The following is a 20,762-nucleotide window of genomic DNA, read 5'->3' as shown; positions in this document are numbered from 1 at the left end:
GACACGAATCTGGAATCCACTATTCTAATATTCAGGGGGTGACATAGTTTAGCCAGCCAATCGCGACTAAATGGGTTATTTTTAAATACAGTGGTACCTTGGTTTAAGAGTAACTTGGTTAAAGAGCGTTTTGGTTTAAGAGCTCACAGTTTTTCAAAATTGTGACTTGGTTTAAGAGCATTGCTTTAGTTTAAGAGCTCCCTGTACTGGGTGGGAGCGCAAGTGGAGGAGGGGCATGGTCTGCATAGCGTGGTCTACAGGCCTGTACTCTGACCCAGGAAGTCTCCTTCACCCTCCACATCATTGCAGATCCACTTCAGGCTGGGGCTCACATCAGGGGACAGGACTGTGGAGGTAATCTCTTCATAGCTGTAACCCCTCTCTCCCTAGACAGAGAGTGATGTATGTATGTATGTGCCCACATATATCCTGCTCATTCCTTTATGCTTCCTGCAGTCTCTGTCAGCCCTTGTGTTTCCCATCCTCTAAATTACTGTACAGTAACTTATAATATCACATATTCTGCTGTTTGTGAATATTTGTTTCATCTGTTTTACATGTCATTCAGAATATTAAATCATTATTTTTGGGGTGTGGAACCAATTGTCTGCATATCACTGATTTCTTATGGGAAAATTTGCTTTGGTTTAAGAGTGGATTTGGATTACAAGCACGGACCCGGAACGAATTATGCTCGTAATCCAAGGCACCACTGTACATCTTAACTTTTTAAATTGAGAATTACATTCCTTATGGGAATAATGGGTAAGGAACAGGAAAAAGTTAATGTGGCTGAATAAAAAAATAAAAAAGTAAAGAGGGCAATAAATAAAAATAAAAGAAAACACTAAAAATGTTACTTTAAATATGTCATAGAGACATGTCAAAAGTTTTGATCACTGGGGGGGGTCCTAAGGCAAAAATTGAGCAAGCCTATTAATAATTAGTGATAAAAATTAACACCTGCTTAAAACAATTTCTGTGGAGTATCTGTGTGTGTAGACTACTGAAACAACGATTGCTGCAGACCAAAAGTAATTAGCAGTAACTAAGTAATTCCTTGAAATGATCTCAACAGTCTTCACGGCTTAGAAGGTAAATTTATTAATAGGAAACGTAGATGAAAGAAAATGTATGACTATGTACTGCACTGTATCAAAAAGTGCAATCATGTAGTGTACTTTTTGATACCAAAAAGTTCTGTTTTGGTCTCATCTGCCCACATGATCTTCTCCCATGATCATCCAGATGGTCACTGGTAAAATTCATATGGGCCTGGACATGTCATGGTGTAAGCAGGGGAACCTTGCGCACCCTGCAGGATTTTAATCTATGACAAAGTAGTGTGTTACTGTTAGTCAAAGGAAAAACGTATCCAAACGGATGGCACACAATTGTATGCGCTTTTTCCATAAAACGTATGAATCGTAGGACAAAATGCAGTGTGAACCTAGCCCAATCAAATACTCATTTAAAGCAATAAATTGGAAATTAATTATTTTTTTTTTTTTAAATCACACAATGTGATTTTCTGGAGTTCTTTTATAGATTCTGCCTATAAGATAAAAATTACAGACTTCTCAATTCTTTGAAGGTGGGAAAACTTAAAAAAAAAATTGCCAGTGCATCACATACTTATTTTCCCCACTGTATATTATGCTTGGGCTCCATGTCTCTGGCACCGATGCAGCTCATACTTTTGCCTCTAGGGTATACATGCTCACCTTCTTAGATTTAAAGTGTCAGTCTGCTTCTAATTATTATTCTGTTCCAATTCTGTTCCTTCCACACTATTTAAAGTTGTTCCACCTGTTCCTTCTTGCCTTAGTGATGTGAGTTCCTTGTGTTCTTGAGTGGGAATGACCCTCTTAATGACCCAGCTTGCAGTCTTCGCACATCTCTTCTGTTCTCTAATGCCTTGCATCAGCACTGTCTGGTTCTTAAGGCCCTATTCCAGGGAACGATTATCGTTCATAAACTCGCTCCAATGACTGCTTGTTAATAATAATTGCTTCGTGAAATTGGTGTAAACGAGCGAACGACAAAGGCGAAATCGTTATATTGTCGTTCAAAATTGTTTTTCAGCATGGCGAAAAAAAATTGTTGGTCTTTGAAAGATAATTTTTCAGTTTGTAAAAAGGTTTAAAAAAGGAGGTTTGTCGTATGGTCATGATCAACACGGCGAACGTTTTAAACGACCATGTAACGGCCGCAAAATAATGGTTACACTACATATATCGTTCACGTTCCCACGTGTGTTATGTGTTATCGTTCACAAAAAAAAAAAAAAAAGTTTAGTGATCGTTAATGAGCGGTCATTGGAGCGAGTTTATGAACGATAATCGTTCCGTGGAATAGGGCCTTTAGCATTAGCCACTATCCCACCCAGACTGGGACCACCACAGAGAAACCTGGTGTCCTCAAGCCGTAGAAATCTTGCGGACCTTAAGCAAAGTAATAGCTGGTGTAGCTGAGTAGACAGTCTTTACCAGTTAAGGACCCATGTCATACATCATGGAATCCTGTCACTTAAAGTGACTCTGTTCCCACAATCTGTCCCCCCCAAACCACTTGTACCGTCAGATAGCTGTTTTTAATTCAAGATCTGTCCTGGGGTCCGTTCGGCAGGTGATGCAGTTATTGTCCTAAAAGACAACTTTTAAACTTGCAGTCCTGTGCCCAACGGCCGTGGCTTGGAGTATCTGTGCCCTAACTTTGCACCACCTCACCGTCCCTTCTCCCCACCCTCTTTTCTATTCCTCTGCAGTGATCATTACACAGGTGCCTTAACGATCCAGCCCATGTGCAGTATTCACACAGATGAGGAATAGGAGACAATCTGCCTGGAGCATTCCTAAGGGTGAAGAGGGTGGAGAGGAGGGACAGAGAGGCAGTGCAGGCCTAATCACAGACACTGTAGGCCACGCCAGTTTGACACAGGGCTGCAAGCTTAAAAGTAGTTTTTTAGGACAATAACTGCATCACCTGCTGAACGAACCCCGGGACAGATCTTGGATTAAAAGCAGCTATCCGAAGGTACAAGCAGTTTGGGGAGTGCAGATTGTGGGTACAGAGTCACTTTAAGGACCCATGCTGTATGTCATTGAATCCGGCAGTGCTTTGAAGCGAACTCAGGAGCTCACTTCATAGCATGTGGGGATCGGTTGCTATATGCAGCCAGGTCCTCACTGTTAATGACAGACTGCCACAATCGCGCTGCGGCGCCATTAACCCCTGCAATCTCGGCACTTACATCAGTGACAGGAGCTGTGCTGCTTTCACTGACTGATCGGGACCCCGCAGTGTGACTGTGGGGGGTTCCAATCATTGTATCTGACTGCCGGAGGTCTCTTACCTTCCTCCCTGGAGTCAGATAGGTGATCCATGTATAGAGTCTGCACAGGTGATGCAACTATGCAATGATCGCAGATTACACAGACCACTGCTATGTTATGGCATAGCAATGATCAGATCAGTGTATGTAATGTAATGTAAAAAGTGTAAAAATTTAATTTTTAAAAAATGTAAAAAACATGACATAGCCCCTCCCCCAATAACGTTTGAATCACCCCCCTTTCCCATTTTATAAATAAAACACAGAGAAGTAAATAAATAAACATATGATATACCGTAGTGTGTAATAAATCTAAATTGTTCCCGCATGGTAAACAGTGTAAAACAAAAATCAGGTAAAAAATGCCAGGATTGATTATTTTTTTTATTACATTTTGTTTTAAATAAAATGAATAAAAATTGATCAGTTATGTCTTATCTACACAAATATGGTATTAATAAAAACTAGAGATTATGGTGCAAAAAATGACTTCCCATACAGCCGTAAAACAATAGAAACGCTATGAGTCAAAAAAGGGCCATTGTAATCACACCTATTTGCAAAAAAGTTTTACTGTTAATAAAAATAGTAAAACATTAGAAAGCCATATAACCTGCATATCGCCGTATTCAGACCGACCTATAAAATAAAGATAAAGTTTCAGTTTTACTGTAAAATGCATTACGTAAACACGGAACCCCCCCCACAATTTGCAGAATTGCATTTTTTGTCCCAAATTCACCCCATAAATGATATTTTGGGGGTTCCGTCATTCATTTTAAGTTAGATCAAAAGAAAAATATGCAAAACAAGAGTCCGTGGAGTCTCTGTTGCGAGTCTCAAAATACGGGATAGCCAGATATCTCTAGCCTGTTGCCACGGGGTGGCTCCATGATGGGGTGATAAATAGCCCCCTAAGTCCCACTCGGTTGCGAGTATTGGAATATAAATAGGAAAATTCCAGGGTGGCCCAGGGTTTTTTTCACTGTTCTCCCTTAGTTCAGTGATTACTGTGTTTTGTTAGATCAAAAGGAGCCTTTACAAAGTTCCTGAAGAAAACAAGCCCTGAAGCTGGAAAAATAAAAGTTATAGCTCTTAAAAGATGACGGGGAAAAAATGAAAACGCTAAATTGAAAATTGTCCCGGTCCTTAAGGCCATCTTGGGCTCTGTCCTTAAGGGGTTAAAGGCCCTATTACACAGACTGATCCGACAGGTCGGTGATCGCTTGCTCCTCATTCCCTGTTCGCTGCTGGCACTATTACAAGCGCTGACAGCAAGCAGGAACGGGGAGGGGGGTGCGGAAAACTAAGGGAGGGGCTCCCTGGATGTACTTTAGATCGTCCGGGGAGCCCATAGAAGATAGCAGCAGTTATAGTTCAAAATTCTTTCAACATGGTAATTTCCACAATTTATTGGAATAAAAGCCAACAACAGTGATGGGTATACCCAACAAAAAGGGTTTTCCCAAAAATAGGTTTTCTATGGGATTCAGGTCTGGAGGAAGTGCAGGCCACTCCATTTGAGGTACCCCAGTCTCCAGCAGCCATTCCCTCATAATGCGACATTGGTGAACTGGAGCTATGCTGTTCATGAAAAGGCACAACGATGTTATTCAAGTAGTATGGGCTTGTCACTGTACTATTAACAGTAGGACACTTATGTAGTGACTAGATGCCGTGTAACATCACCACCACCAAGCACCACCCAACATGCTCCTTGTTAGAGAACAGCAAGTTGTGCAAAAACATGAAACATTGAACAGTTGGACATTTGCATTCAAAGGTTTAGAGAAGGTTACATTAAGTACACCTATAAAGGTTTTGGTATATTTTAAGTTCATCCTGCTTCTCTAGGAGCAGGACCACAAGTGTCTAATGGCAAATACAGCCCTGGCACTATGCCTAACATTTAGGGTCCATTTACACAGAGAGATTATCTGCCAAAGATTTGAAGCCAAAGCCAGGAATGGACTTGAGGAGAAATGTCAGGCTTTCCTTTATGACTCATAAGACTTATTTACATGAATGTATGTGTTGTATAAGTTCCCTCAAATCTTGGCAGAGGAAAGAGGTCAAACAGTATTTTACACATCTTGTTATGTAAAGAGAATTTTTTGTTTCCACAGATGTCTGGTGAAGATGCCCCACTCCTGTGCGGTTCACGCTCTTGCAGCTCCTATTCTTCTGCCACCGGCTCTCTTAAACTGCTCTTCTACACATCTTCTTTGCCCTCCACTTTACAGTCTGTTCCACAGATGGTCTTTCCTGGTGGACAATACTCTGCTGAGGAGCTATGCATTGCAGCTGCCAAATCTTGTGGTAAGAGCAATATGTAGGAATAAGTTTATCAGGTAAAGATTTTTTTCTGAGAAGCATGGAGTGGCTTACAAGTACCAATGAATACTTTAATGGTGACACAGACAGGGGTGAGTCAGTTTTCTCAGAATAATTTATAGATTCAGATTCCAATGTTCAGTTCCGGACTATATGAAAGTATTTTATTTCATAGTACAGGTCACATTAGCTGGCTATGTGGCTAATATTAGCTCAACTGCAATGAGCCCTCTCCCCTACAGCAGGGCTGTTCTGCAATTGTTGAGTTGGGAAGGGGGGTGCAACAAATAAGACTACATTTAAACATTTACTAGTTTTTCAGGACCGTATATGATGTCTGCATTAATCCCCAATCTACGTCCGCAGTCTGTAAAAAAATTATTTGTAATGCATTCATCTCGCATCCGTAATCCGTATTTATTGCAGATCAGCAAACAAGGCGAAGGTAGTAGGTAAATAGGTGGTTTACAGATCCATAAATCTATGGACTTTATGAACAGCCCAATAGAAATCAATGGGCTCTAAATTTGTCCATAATCTCGAATCCACAATTACATACAAACTTAGAGAATGTTTGACTGTAGCGTAAGCATATGAAATGATTGGCTGTAGCTCAGCCAACAAGCAAGAAAAAGTTCTGCATCTCTTCCCAACAAACAAAGCATTTCATGGCTGACTCCCAAGTCACCAGGTGGTGGCCATTTTAAAATTGCCATTGTGGCCCAGCAGAGGAGTAATGGTACTTTTACACAGAGCGATAATTCGCCCGATCGCACGATTAACGATTGTGAATGAACAATGTTTTTTTTATAACGATCAGCGTTTAGACGGAATGATACATCGTACGGAAAAATCGTTTTGCGATCGTTTTGCGATCGCTTAAGCCTATCTCACACATAGGTGAAATTGTTGAACGACTGTTTACACAGAACAATCTGCTAATTTTTTGCGAACAATCAACGATGATTTGAGAACATGATGAAAGATCAAAATGAACGATTTCTCGCTCGTCGCTTGATTGTTCGCTACGTTTACACGTTCAAATTCAATCGTTATCGTGCAAATTCGAACGATAAATCGTTCCGTGTAAAAGGACCATTATGGTGCGTTTACACAGGCAGATTTATCTGGGAGATTTTGGAAGCCAAAACCAAAAATGGATTTAAAAAGAGGATAAATCTCAGTCTTTCCTTTATGACCCGTTCCCTGTTTATGGTCTGTTCCTGGCTTTGGCTTCAAAAATCTGTCAGATAAATCTGCCTGTGTAAACGCACCATAAGGGTCCATTTACACAGAAAGATTATCTGACAGATTATCTGCCAAAGATTTTAAGCGAAAGCCAGGAATGGATTTAACCCTTTCAGGACCAAGGCAAATTTTATGAATATGACCTGTGTCACTTTATTCATCAATAACTTGGGAATGCTTTTACCAATCCTTCTGATTCCAAGATTGTTTTTTTGTTACATAATCTACTTTATGTTAGTGGTAAATTTGAGTTGATAGCTTTAGAATTTTTTTGTGAAAAAACTCCAAAATGTTGTTAAAAATGTAAAAAAAGCGCATTCTCTACATTTGAAAGTCTCTGCCAATAAGGAAAATAGGAATACTACATTCATTATTTATTAATTCATATCTATAACATGTCTACTTTATTTTAAAAGCATTTGGTGAACATGATTTTACTTATTTGGGATGTTAGAGGCCGTAAATGTTTAGTAGCAATTTTCAAAATGTTCGCAAAAATTCCAAACTCAGAAATTCTTTAGGCACCAGTTCAGTTTTAGAGTATATTTTAGAGGCCTGTATACTAAAACCCCCCACAATTCAACCCATTTTGAAATCTTCACTCTTTCAAGTATTTAAATTTACATTCATTCAGTTATTTAACCCTTTCTGCATTTCACAGGAATAACTGCAAAGTAAGAGTGAAAAGTTAAAATTTGCATTTTCTTTCCAGAGATTCCAATGTAATCCTATGTGTTTTTTACAAAACCAATTACCGTTACTGATCCAACAAAGCCAGCAATTGCCGATGCTGGACCCCCTTTGGGGGTCCAGTGGCGGTTACACTAAACTGTCAGCTATCAGCTGAAAGTTTAGTTGCAGCTTCCGGTCACTGTTTGTCTAAACAGTGAGCATCTGAAGCAGGTCAGTACATTTACTGACTTTTGCTTGAAAGGGTTAAAAAGAAGAAAAATCTCAGGCTTTCCTTTATGACCTGACCTCTGTTTATAATCTGTTATTGGCTTTGGCTTCAAATCTACGTCAGATAATCTATCTTTCTGTATAAATGGACCCTAAAAGTCTGATGGTCAATATGTGCAGACATTAGACATTAAAACGGAAATCTGCTTGGCCTGTAATATAGTTAAATCTAGGAATTAAATTGGTGTTAAAAGAATGTATCATCTATTGAACATTTTAAATACAGAAAAAAGTTTATTTTTACATTCTTTATGAGATTCTTTCAATTTCCCTTTTTTTTTTTTTTTGGTTACCCAGGAATCCTGCCTGTCTATCATTCCTTGTTTGCACTGGCAGCTCCTGATCTAAAGACTTGGTATAATCCAAATCACATATTTACTGTGGATGGAGGCATAGCTCATGTTGTGGTATATCGAATCAGGTACTGCATTCCTGTTTATTTCTTATTTAAAACTGGTTATTTGCTAGGCAGTCAAGCTAGATTTCCGCAGCGGATTTCTGTGCGAATCCACAGCGTGAAATCTGCTGCTAATCTGGTGTGTGAAGGCACCCTGAAGAGGTGAGCCGCTGCCAGACATCTCTGATAGGGCAGTTGAAATCCAACTTGCCAGATCCTTCTCTTGTAATCCGTGTATCGGGGTGGGCTGCCCAATATACAGTGAAGTCACGAATAAGGAAAGCGACTCCAACACCACTTTAAACAAAACTGCTCTTTATTAAAACATACAAAGGCACCAAAGGTACTAGCAACTCAAATATAACAAAATTATATACAACAAGATCTGTTCTGGGGTTTGTTTGGCAGGTGATGCAGTTATGGTCCTAAAAAACAACTTTTAAACTTGCAGCCCTATGCCAAATTGGTGTGGCCTAGAGTGTCTATGCCCTAGGCTTGCAACACCTCGCTGTCCCTCCTCCTCACCCTCCTCATCATTAGGAATGCCCCAAGAACAGTTCATCACCTGTGTGAACATGAGCTGGATCGTTAAGGCACCTGTGCAGTGTTCAGGTGAGGAATAGGAAAAATTCCTGCTCAGGGGCATTCCTAGTGATGAGGAGGGCAGTGAGACGTTGCAATCCTGCATGTTTAAAAGTTGTTTTTTTAGGACAATAACTGCATCACGTGCTGAATGGACCCCAGGACAGATCTTGGATTAAAAGCAGCTATCCGAACGTACAAGTGGTTTGGGGGGGTAAGATTGTGGGTACAGAGTCGCTTTAAGCCAAGGCCCCTCTGCTACACAGCATGTCACCCGGAAATATGTTGTACTAGAAAATGTACCCGGCGCTGCCCGGGTATAAAGTGTCAGTGTGTTAATTAGATTTGTTCTAAGGTGCCCAGGAGACCAAGCTAAAGGTATTGTTTCATCTGAGTTAATCAATGGAATTAGTGTATACCTGTAGTGCATAGTTGGAGGGGTTCTATATACCCACAATGTATAGTTGGGGGGGTCCTGTATACCTGTAGTGTGTAGTTAGGGGCTGTATACCTGTAGTGTATAGTTTAGGGAGGTCCTGCATACCTGCAGTGTACAGTTGGTGAAGGTCCTGTATACCTGTACTGTATAGTTCGGGGGTCCTGTATACCTGTAGTATATAGTTGGTGCTGTATACCTGTAATGTATAGTTGGTGGAGGTCTTGTATATCTGTAGTTTATAGTTTGAGGGTCCTGAAAACCTGTAGTGTATAATTAGTGGAGGTCTTGTATACCTGTAGTATATAGTTCGGGGGTCCTGTATACTTGTAGTGAATAGTTTGAGGGTCCTGTATAACTATAGTATAGAGTTGGTGGAGGTCCTGTATACCTGTAGTGTATAGTTTGTATAGTCCTATATACCTGTAGTATATAGCTGGTGGAGTTCCTGTATACCTGTAGTATATTTGGGGTCCTGTATACTTGTAGTATAGAGTTGGTGAAGGTGCTGTATACCTGTATTATAGAGTTGGTGTAGGTCCTGTATACCTGTAGTGTATAGTTTTGAGGTCCTGTATACCTGTAGTGTATAGTTTGGGGTCCTATATACCTGTAGTATATAGTTGGTGGAATTCCTGTAGTGTATAGTTTTGGGGTCCTGTATACCTGTAGTGTAAAGTTTGGGGTCCTGTATACCTGTAGTATATAGTTTTGTGGAGGTCTCGTGCACCTGTAGTGTATAGTTTTGGGGTCCTGTATACCTGCAGGGTTGTATTTACCCGTATGGCAGTGTTATTCAGTCACAGTGTGTCGGTATTGGTCATGTCTGGTATGGCGGTGTTATCAAGTCACAGTATGGCAGTATTGGTCAGGTCTGGTGTGGCGGTGTTATCCAGTCACGGTATTGTGGTATTAGTCAGGTCTGGTATAGCGGTGTAATCCAGTCACAGTATGGCAGTATTGGTCAGGTCTGATATGATGGTGTTATCCAGTCATAGTATGGCGGTATTGGTCAGGTCTGGTGTGGTGGTGTTACCCAGTCACAGTATGGCGGTATTGGTCAGGTCTGGTATGGCAGTGTTATCCAGTCACAGTATGGCGGTATTGGTCAGGTCTGGTATGACAGTGTTATCCAGCACAATATGGCGGTATTGGTCAGGTCTGGTATGCAGTGTTATCCAGTCACAGTATGGCGGTATTGGTCAGGTCTGGTATGACAGTGTTATCCAGTCAGAGTATGGCGGTATTGTTCAGGTCTGGTGTGGCGGTGTTATCCATTTACAGTATGGCGGTATTGGTCAGGTCTGATATGACAGTGTTATCCAGTCACAGTATGGCGGTATTGGTCAGGTCTGGTGTGGCGGTGTTATCCAGTCACAGTATGGCGGTATTGGTCAGGTCTGGTATGACAGTGTTATCCAGCACAGTATGGCGGTATTGGTCAGGTCTGGTATGACAGTGTTATCCAGCACAGTATGGCGGTATTGGTCAGGTCTGGTATTTGTAGTGTTATCCAGTCACAGTATGGCGGTATTGGTCAGGTCTGGTGTGGCAGTGTTACCCAGTCACAGTTTGGTATACCTGTAGTGCCCTGTATATACATGTACTGTCTAGATGGAGTAGGGGTCCTGTATACTTGTACTGTATAGATGGAGTAGGGGGTCCTGTATATACATGTACTGTATAGATGGAGTAGGGGGTCCTGTATACATGTACTGTATAGATGGAGTAGGGGGCCCTGTATATACATGTCCTGTATAGATGGAGTAGGGGGCCCTGTATATACATGTACTGTATAGATGGAGTAGGGGGCCCTGTATATACATGTACTGTATAGATGGAGTAGGGGGCCCTGTATATACATGTACTGTATAGATGGAGTAGGGGGTCCTGTATATACATGTACTGTATAGATGGAGTAGGGGGTCCTGTATATACATGTACTGTATAGATGGAGTAGGGGGTCCTGTATATACATGTACTGTATAGATGGAGTAGGGGGTCCTGTATATATATGTACCGTATAGATGGAGTAGGGGGTCCTGTATACATGTACTGTATAGATGGAGTAGGGGGTCCTGTATATACATGTACTGTATAGATGGAGTAGGGGGCCCTGTATATACATGTACTGTATAGATGGAGTAGGGGGTCTACCAGTTATTACTGTGGATGTTGTGAGGCAGCTTCCCTAGCAACCATTGCTCCCTGTGAAAATGAAAGCAGTAATCCTATTGGTTGCTAAGGCTCCAACTGCCGTGTCTGCTGCAGCTAATTATATCACCTGTGTTTGCAGTGAGGAGATTTTCCCATTCATCTCTATGGGGCGCTTCTCTTTCCCCTCCCCCTCCCCTCCTGTACATCTGGCGGGGACGGGACCTTCGCAATAACCTTCCCGGGCACCCAATGTATCTGTGTGCCAAATTTGGGGTCAAACGGTTTAGTCGTTTGGAAATCTATAGAGGACAGACAGACAGAAGGACAGACAGACAGACTTTGATTTTTATGATATAGATGAATACACTCACAGTAACTATACCTATTAGCAAGCTCAGATAGGCTGGCCACCATATACCTATTAATGCCCTAAATAAATAGGAACTAATATGTGGGGGTGTGTCTCAAGGGTCTTTCCGGTGTAGCACAGCAGCTCACAATCTTATAAACTATTTACACTGTTACTAAACCAAAAATAACAGTATAACAAGACAAATGGATTAGTATACTGTGATGTTCCTTACACAATCTAATATGGTCGGTAACAGACAATAGCCCTGACAAAACTATCTACAGGTCCAATATCAGCCCCAGAAAGTTTGGCGTGCATGCTAACTGACCCCAGTCTACTTTAGACGAGGAATGAGGGAGCCCCTCTTGTCAAAGTTCTGTACTGGCGGTCGCTCTTCCTTATGCCATCTACATACTACATGTAGATGGCATCAGGTCTCTCAGGCTGCATCTACTACAGCCAACCCTCTCATTAAAATGGCTGCTCCAGACTTCCCTCAGCTCCTTCTTCCCTCAGGTCGCATCTTCCAACTGTCAGGTTCGTCTCCCTTGACAACAACACAGCCTTAACAACACAGACTGTGTACTGCAAAACAGTGACATCTTGTGGCTGAATGCAGTTTGTCAGTGTAAAACCATATATCATACATACTATTATATACAGTTACAGCTCTTTGGTTGTTTCACCATCTCACACTCTCATCCTACATCAGACAGGTAGAGTTGGGAGGCCCCCATACACTTAAAATAGTTGACAAAGAAAGAAAACTGGAAGAGCACTCACTGGCTTTGGATCAAGTTTCTTTTTCTAAAAAATTTTATACTAGAAAATATTCTGTGCTAAAAAAAAAGTTTTATAGACGGATTGAAAACTCCCACAGTTTTTAATATTTATTATGATTTTTTAGTGGGCCAGCAAACATCTAAGCACAATTCATTGGTAACTAATATTTCCAAAAATATAGTTCCCTAAATTATCTAAATACACTCCGCACTCCCCCAAGAGTACAGGTCAGCTGGGTATAGATATACACCAACACCTCCTGTTAGGGTATGTGCACACTGAGTAAATAGGACGGAAAGTCTGTCTCATAATCCTCAGCTCGCGCCCGCTCGCGAGTTCATTCTTTGGGCGGAGGAAGGAATCCGCCCGTGCATAGAATGAAGTCTATGGCACGGGCGCTGAGGATTACGCGACAAAGGTTCCGTCTGTAATCCTCAGTGTGCACATACCCTTACACAGCGCAGGAAGGCTGATAATACTGCCACCAGCTCTTATAAAATATAATAATATTATACTGGGCCATAAGCTAGCCCTGTAGTGTATAGCAATAGCCTGAGAACATGGGCGTATAGATTCATGGATCGAGATAAAAGAACAACCAAAGATTAAATGGATTATTTAATTTCTTTAAGGGTACAAACCCACACACCGTATACACAGCAGATACGCAACAAATACGCAGCAAATACGCATCAGATATGTTGGAACAGATTTGATGCTGTGTTCAGTTATTTAGATATAATCTGCTGCGTGTTTGCTGCGTATTTGCTGCGTGTTTGCTGCGTGTTTGCTGCGTGTTTGCTGCGTATCGCAGCAGTAAATACGCTGCTTATACGGTGTGTGGGTTTATACCCTAAGGGTATAAACACACACACCGTATACGCAGCGTATTTACTGCTGCGATACGCAGCAAATACGCAGCAGATTAGATCTAAATAACTGAACACAGCATCAAATCTGCACCATCAAATCTGCTGCAGATCTGCTGCGTATTTGCTGCGTATCTGCTGCGTATACGGTATGTGTGTTTGTACCCTAAGGGCGCACCAAACAAGACACTATATACACTTTAAGGCTATGTTCACACAACGCAAGAGACCGTCCGTTCAGTGACCCCAGTACCTAAGTACAGACCGGATGATCTTTCCGGCTGTAGGGTCTTGATGCGGGCGCATCAGCGCACGCCTGCATCAGAACCTCCCACACACACAATGAAGCAACTGGCTGGAGCCGCTCGCTTCATTGTGAACTGACAAGGTTTCCTACGGCCGCAATTCACTGAATTGTGGCCCCAGAAAACTGACATGTCAGTTATTTGCGGCGCCGCACGGGATCCTGGCCGGAACGTATGCGATGTGTATACACTCCGGCCGGGATCCCATAGAAGATAGGCTATGTTACACACAGCATAAAAGTATGTCCGTTGTTGCCATCGGCCGTATTTTATGTAGTGTGAACATAGCCTAAAAGATATATACAATGGTCAGATGCAAATACAGGCAGTGATACAGTTTTAGCAATAGTCAGTTACTGTTACGATGTGTTTTGGTTGAAAAAGAACAATATTCCATACTTCTCACACACTCATAGTCATCCTCAGCTCAGCTTACTACATTTGGTATTTTTCATTGTGTTATTTTTCACTCTTCACTACGGAATTGCCGCGTATAACCTGCATCGTATTCCGTCGCTTGTACCTGCATGCGGCGGCATGCATTTCCACCTGTGCCATAGAAACTATTCTAGGCACGGGCGGATTACGCATTCCGCCGAAAGAATTGACATGTCACTTCTTTCGGCGGAATGCGTAATCCACCCGTGCACAGAATAGTGTCTATGGCACAGGCGGAAATGCGCGCCGCCTCGTGTGGGTCGAGCAACGGAATCCATTGCGGGTTATACACTGCAATTCCGGAGTGTGCACGCACCCTTGCAGCATGTGACCTATGTGCCGCTAAAAGTGTTAATCTATTTTTAACTTCTCAATCTTGGATTCACCCTTCCCTCAGTTTTCAGACTTAGCATATATTTATGCTAATTAAACATAGTCCACACACCTCCGATTGATGAATCACTGCCATTTCACTATGTAAACGCTAGATACTCATGCAAATTAGGATTCATGGTAATGAATTTAATTTCTTGAAATTAAGTCCAATTGGTTGTTTGTTTTAGTTGTTTTTGCAGTTTGCAATAGTTTTCTCTACTTATTTCTGATTTAATGAAACTGAAAACCTGGAAATTACATACAGTATAGATCTACTACTACAAATATAGGAATATTTGGCTGGAGGGGGGACTTTATGTGAAACATAAAAAGGTAATCATGCTACAGTGATATTATATCATGAAAGTAGGGCAGTTAAGTAAAAGCATGCAATGTTGATTTCCCAAGTTCAAACTATTTAAAGGGAACCTGTCATCCGGGATGCGGATGCAGAGCCCGATCGACCCCCCGGTGCAGCCCCGGATACTTAAACTTTTCTTTAGGTCCCGCTCCTGGAACCGGTCCCGGGATGAAGATATCTCTGTGGGAAGCAGTCCGCGCGCGCTGCAGGGTTGAGACCGGTGCCCATAGAGAATGACGGCTCCATTCATTCTCTATGGGCATCAGACTCATCTCTGCTGCATACAGCGCGTGCTCAACTTTGGGAAGCATACAGTGCACGCTCAGCTTCGCCGATATCTCAGTCGCAGGACCGGTTCCAGGAGTGGGACTTGCAGGAAAGGGTAAGTATCCGGGGCTGCATCGGGGGTCGGGCGGGCTCTGCGCCCACGTCCCGGATTACAAGTTCCCTTTGATGAAATACAAGCCAACAACAGTGATTGGTATTCCACAACAAAAAATGTTAATGTCTCAATAACTTGTCTTGTACCCATGAGCTTGACAATGACTTCTAATGCTGATCACTGGTCGACTGTCTGCTGAGGCATTGCATCCCACTCTTCTTAAATGGCATCCCTTGGCTAATTGAGGTTCTGGGGTACAGAATTACAAGCCTATACACAATGGCTCAGCTGATCCCACAGGTTTTCTATGGGATTCAGGTCTGGAGAAAGTGCAGGCCACTCCATTTGAGGTCCTCCAGTCTCTAGCATCTGTTCCCTCATGATGTAACCTCAATGAGCTAGAGCATTTTTGTCCATGAGAATTTTATAACTATTTTACTGCTGTATTTTTCTGTTCTTTTACTATATGTGAATGTAACCTCAACATTATTCAAAAACAAGTATGCATTACTATTGTGATGAATCCACAAATTAGCAGATAGATGTATATTTGATAAATGTATTGTGGAAAGTATAGAAGGCACTGGTAGGTAATAATACCCGTGAGTAGATAATGAGGCTAAGTGAAACCCCTCAATAAAGGGGTAATCCAGCGCTACAAAAACATGGCCACTTCTCCCCCTACTGTTGTCTCCAGTTCAGGTGTTCAATGGACGGAGTTTCAAAACCCCACCCAAACTGGAGACAACAGTAGGGGGAAAGTGGCCATGTTTTTGTAGCGCTGGATAACCCCTTTAAGACAACAGGGAGATTCAAGAACAGGCCATTCAAGAACTGAAGGGAAGGCAAAATAAAAGTTGTGCCTAATAGCCAAACATATGCGGCGGGCCGGGGACATGCAGCAGCAACACACAGAGCACCACATGGGCACTTGTCATGGTGGGCCAGGAGTAGGACCAGGACTCCTGGCTCACCATACGCAGTTAAGTCGTAGTCGCTGTAGTGCAGTGTAGAGAAGAGAACCGTCCACAGGTGCAGACGTGTAGGAGTACAAAGGACAGCTGAAACCCAGATAAAGTAAACCAGGAATAGCTTTTAAGGTGCGTTTACACGTAACGATTATCGTGCAAATTTGCGCGATAACGATCGAATTTGAATGATAATCGTACGTGTAAACGCAGCGAACGATCAAACGACGAACGAGAAAGCGTTCATTTTGATCTTTCAACATGTTATCAAATCGTCGTTCGTCGTTCGCAAAAAATTCGCAGATCATTCCGTGTGAACAGTCGTTCGGCGATTTAACCAATGTGTGAGATAGGCTTAAGCGATCGCAAAACGAATTTTCCGTACCGTATAAACGCTGATCGTTATGAAAGAAAAATCGTTACTCCGACATCGTTAATCATACGATCGGGCCAATTATCGTTTCATGTAAACTCACCATTACATGTAACACTTTGGAGGACAAGTATAGAAGTTCACAGCTTAGAATACAACAGTCTTGTTCAAAGAGATAAACAGTCCAGCAGGGAGGTACAAATGTGGACAAAGTTCTCACACGCTTTTGCAGAAATATATTTACAGTGGTACTTTGGTTTAAGAGTAACTTGGATTGCAAGCATTTTGCAAGAAGAGCTCACAGTTTTTCAAAATTGTACATTGGTTTAAGAGTAGAGATGAGCGAACTGGGTTTGGGTTCGAGTCGATCCTAACCCGAACGTTCGGTATTTGATTAGCTGGGGCTGCAGAACTTGGATAAAGCTCTAAGGTTGTCTGGAAAACATGGATACAGCCAATGACTATATACATGCTTTCCACATAGCCTTAGGGCTTTATCCAAGTTCAGCAGCCACCGCTAATCAAATGCCAAAAGTTCGGGTTCAGATGGACTCGAGCATGCTCGAGGTTCGCTCATCTCTATTTAAGTGCATTGCTTTGGTTTAAGAACTCCCTGTACTGGATGGGAGGGGGAGTGGGAGAGGGACATGGTCTGCATAGCATGGTCTACAGCACTATACTCTGACCAAGGAAGTCTCCATTACCTTTTAAATCATAGCAGATCCTTTTCAGGCTGGGGCTTGCATCAGGGGACAAGACTGTGGAGGTAATCTCTTGATAGCTCTAACCCCTCTCTCCTCTGACAGAGAGTGCTGCATTTATGTGCCCACATCTGCCCTGCTCATTCCTTCATGCTCCCTGAAGTCTCTGTCAGACCTTGTGTTTCCTATCTTCTCCATTCCTGCTATAATGTGCCTGCACTCACACTCAGCCATACACACTGCTCCTATAATGTGCCTGCACTCACACTCAGCCATACACACTGCTCCTATAATGTGCCTGCACTCACACTCAGCCATTCACACTGCTGTACAAAATAGTTTCTGTCACTGTCCTCTTCCTTAATTCTGTGATTCTCACTGATATCTACAAACTGCTGCAGTTTTTTCAGGTTTATGCACTTACTATACATCATCCTCCACATGCTGATTGCTATACTGTATAGTAACTTATAATATAACATATTCAGCTGTTTCTAAACGTTTGTCTCATTTGTTTTACATGTTGTTCAGAATAAAAAAATTATTAATTATGGGGTGTGGAACCAATTGTCTGCATTTCAATGATTTCTTATGGGAAAATTTGTTTTGGTTTAAGAGTGGATTTGGATTACAAGTATGGTACCAGAACGAATTATGCTCGTAATCCAAGGCACCACTGTACACAATTCTGCTAAGAAGTCTCGCACAAGGCTTCTGGCAGCAGGCCAGGGTCTGTAGGCACACGGTCAGCAGGCTCTGTGAAGCAGCTCTTGCTCAAACACTGTGGCAATATTGGACCTTAGCTGAAGACTCAACCCATAAGTCCCACTCCACTATATAGATAGATAGATAGATAACATGATCTGATTGGGCAATAAGCTAGAAATAACCCTCTGTAATAGGGTAAAGCTTCTGAAGTAACTAACTCAGGCATTGGTTAGTTGAATATCTGAAGACAGTTAACCCTTATGCACTTTTAGCTGTGCAGTAGAACAGTGACACCTAGTGGTGGGAGTTGTGTAATACAGTTACCTATAGCAGTGCACATACCAGTACAGTAGTTCTTTTCAGTACATTTTCTTACCATTACTTTCAGATTTATCACTGCATTGTGTTTATTTTTGTATGCTAATTACTTTTTTTTAATTATTGTTCTCTATGTAAAGATTCTTCTTTCCAGGTTGGATTGGTGCAAGTGAACAAAAATCTGCCCGATGCAGTCTCATGAATTTGCCCCCTGAGCCTATTCTCAGCTACCAGGTCATAGACTATCTCTTTGCTCAGGTGAGTAAAGATTAGACTGAATGTTTATTTTTCCTTGTTTAGGACCCTGTGTCATGTGACTTGCTAGTGCAGCAAGGTCTCAGGTGTGAATGGTAAGCAGGTGTGTTATCGATCTCACACTCCTCTTACTGGTCACTGCAAGTTCAATACGGCACCTCATGGCACAGAACTCGCTAAGGAGCTGGAAAAAATAATTGTTGCTCTACATAAAGATGACGTAGGCTATAAGGAGATTGCCAACACCCTGAAACTGACCTGCAGCATTGTGGTCAAGGCTTTACAACAGTTTAACAAGGAAAAACAGGACTGGCCATTTTTGAACAAAGAAGTTAAATGCACATGCTTAGCGCAGGGCCCGCCTCACTCCCGGACAGCTAGGGGGCGCTCTGGCAGACAGCTGCACATCTAACTTATACCCCTATTCCACCAGTCGTTAAGAGGAGCTCCTTGTTCCCCGCTCGCTGCAGCCAGTAGCGGTCTTGGGCACCACGCATACCACGCAATTGCGTGGGGCCCCCGACATCCAGGGGGGCCCCGCTCTGGTGCCCAAGACCGCTGCGGCTAACTATGTGCGCTTGTAACGAGCGCACATAGTTACAGGCAGCAGCGGCACTGACAGGGCAGGAGCCATTGGCTCCCTCCCTGTCAGTTACTCTTGTGGCCGCAGGAAGTGTTTTCCCTGCGGTCACAAGAGGCTGCTCTGTGTCTCTGGTGCCGGCGCTCGAGGCGTCACTGGAGCGCCGGTGCCATGACAACGGGAGAGCGGCCTCTTGTGCCCGCAGGGGAAACACTTCCCGCGGCCACAAGAGGGAAGAGACGAGAAGAGGAGACGCCGGACCCAGGTGAGTAAAAATGTTTTTTTTTTGTTTTTTTTGTGTGTTATATATTGGGGGCCTATATAAACGGGGGGAGCGCACAGGGGGGCTATATAAACGGGGGGAGCGCACAGGGGGGCTATATAAACGGGGGGAGCGCACAGTGGGGCTATATAAACGGGGGGAGCGCACAGGGGGGCTATATCAATGGGGGGAGCGCACAGGGGGGCTATATAAACGGGGGGAGCGCACAGGGGGGCTATATAAACGGGGGGAGCGCACAGTGGGGCTATATAAACGGGGTGGGGGGGGGTCACCGAAAAAAGGTTTTGCACAGGGCACTATTTACCCTAAGGCCGGCCCTGGCTTAGCGTGATATCCAGAGGCTGTCTTTTGAGTCTTATGAGTGCTTATGATCTTATGATTAGCCTATCGGTTCTCAGACCATACGCCTCACTTTGCATCAGATTGGTCTGCATGGCTATCATTCCAGAAGGAAGCCTCTTCTAAAGATGATGCACAAGAAAGCCTGCAAACAGTTTTCTGAAGACAAGACAAGAACCATGTCATGTGGTCTCATGACACCTAAAACGTATTTGGTTCAGATGATGTTAAGCATGTGTAACGGCAAACAGGTGTTTCTTGTCTACAGTCTAGCATGAGGGTGGGAGTGTCATGGCTTGGGGCTGCATGAATGCTGCTGGCTGTGGGGAGCTACAGTTCATTGGGGGAACCATAAATGCCAACAGGTAATGTGACAAACAGAAGCAGAGCATGATCCTCTCCCTTCAGAAACTAGGCCACAGGGCAGTAAACCAACATGCTAACCACCCCAAACACACCTCCAAGACAACCACTGCCTTGTTAAAGAAACTGAGGGTAAAGATGCTGGACTGGCCAAGCATGTCTCCAGACCTAAACCCTATTGAGCTCTGTGGGGCATCCTTAATTGGAGGGTGGAGGAGTGCAAGGTCTGTAACATACACCAGCTCTGTGATGTTGTCATAGGCGAATAAAAGAGGATTCCTGTGGCATCCTCCACTGAACAATCTGATGTACTTTAAGGCTATGTTCACACTACGTAAAACTACGGCTGTAGTTCTTGCGCAGAACTACGGCCGTAGTTTTGCGGGGTGGAACATAGCCTTATTGTCAATTGGATCCCGGCCGGAGCGACACACATCGTATGCGCTCCGGCTGGGATCCTGTGCGGCGCCGGAAAAAACTGACAGGTCAGTTTTCTGCTGCCGAAATTCAGTGAATTCCGGCCGCAGAAAGACCTGTCAGTTCACACAGTGAAGCGAGCGG

General features: G+C 43.0%; 2 protein-coding genes across 3 annotated transcripts in view; one reads left to right on the top strand and one right to left on the bottom strand.

The window, feature by feature from the left end:
• Positions 1-20,762, top strand: part of JAK3 (Janus kinase 3) — a 148,483-nt gene that overhangs the window by 4,155 nt on the left and 123,566 nt on the right. The window contains exons 2-4 of one of the 2 annotated variants that reach the window (XM_069962299.1): positions 5,461-5,653; positions 8,174-8,297; positions 18,522-18,639. In XM_069962299.1, the coding sequence (XP_069818400.1) occupies positions 5,461-5,653; positions 8,174-8,297; positions 18,522-18,639 (435 nt within the window). Of the gene's footprint in view, positions 1-5,460; positions 5,654-8,173; positions 8,298-18,521; positions 18,640-20,762 lie in introns of those variants that run through there. The other variant, XM_069962300.1, reaches the window with a different exon arrangement.
• The window catches only part of SLC5A5 (solute carrier family 5 member 5), a 148,925-nt gene that overhangs the window by 107,508 nt on the left and 20,655 nt on the right, over positions 1-20,762 (bottom strand). The gene's annotated exons all lie outside the window — the stretch shown is intronic.

This window comes from Dendropsophus ebraccatus, chromosome 3, assembly GCF_027789765.1.
Source record: "Dendropsophus ebraccatus isolate aDenEbr1 chromosome 3, aDenEbr1.pat, whole genome shotgun sequence".
NCBI lineage: Eukaryota > Metazoa > Chordata > Amphibia > Anura > Hylidae > Dendropsophus > Dendropsophus ebraccatus.
The sequence above is the reverse complement of the archived record's forward strand: the minus strand, read 5'-3'. Positions and strand labels throughout refer to the sequence as shown.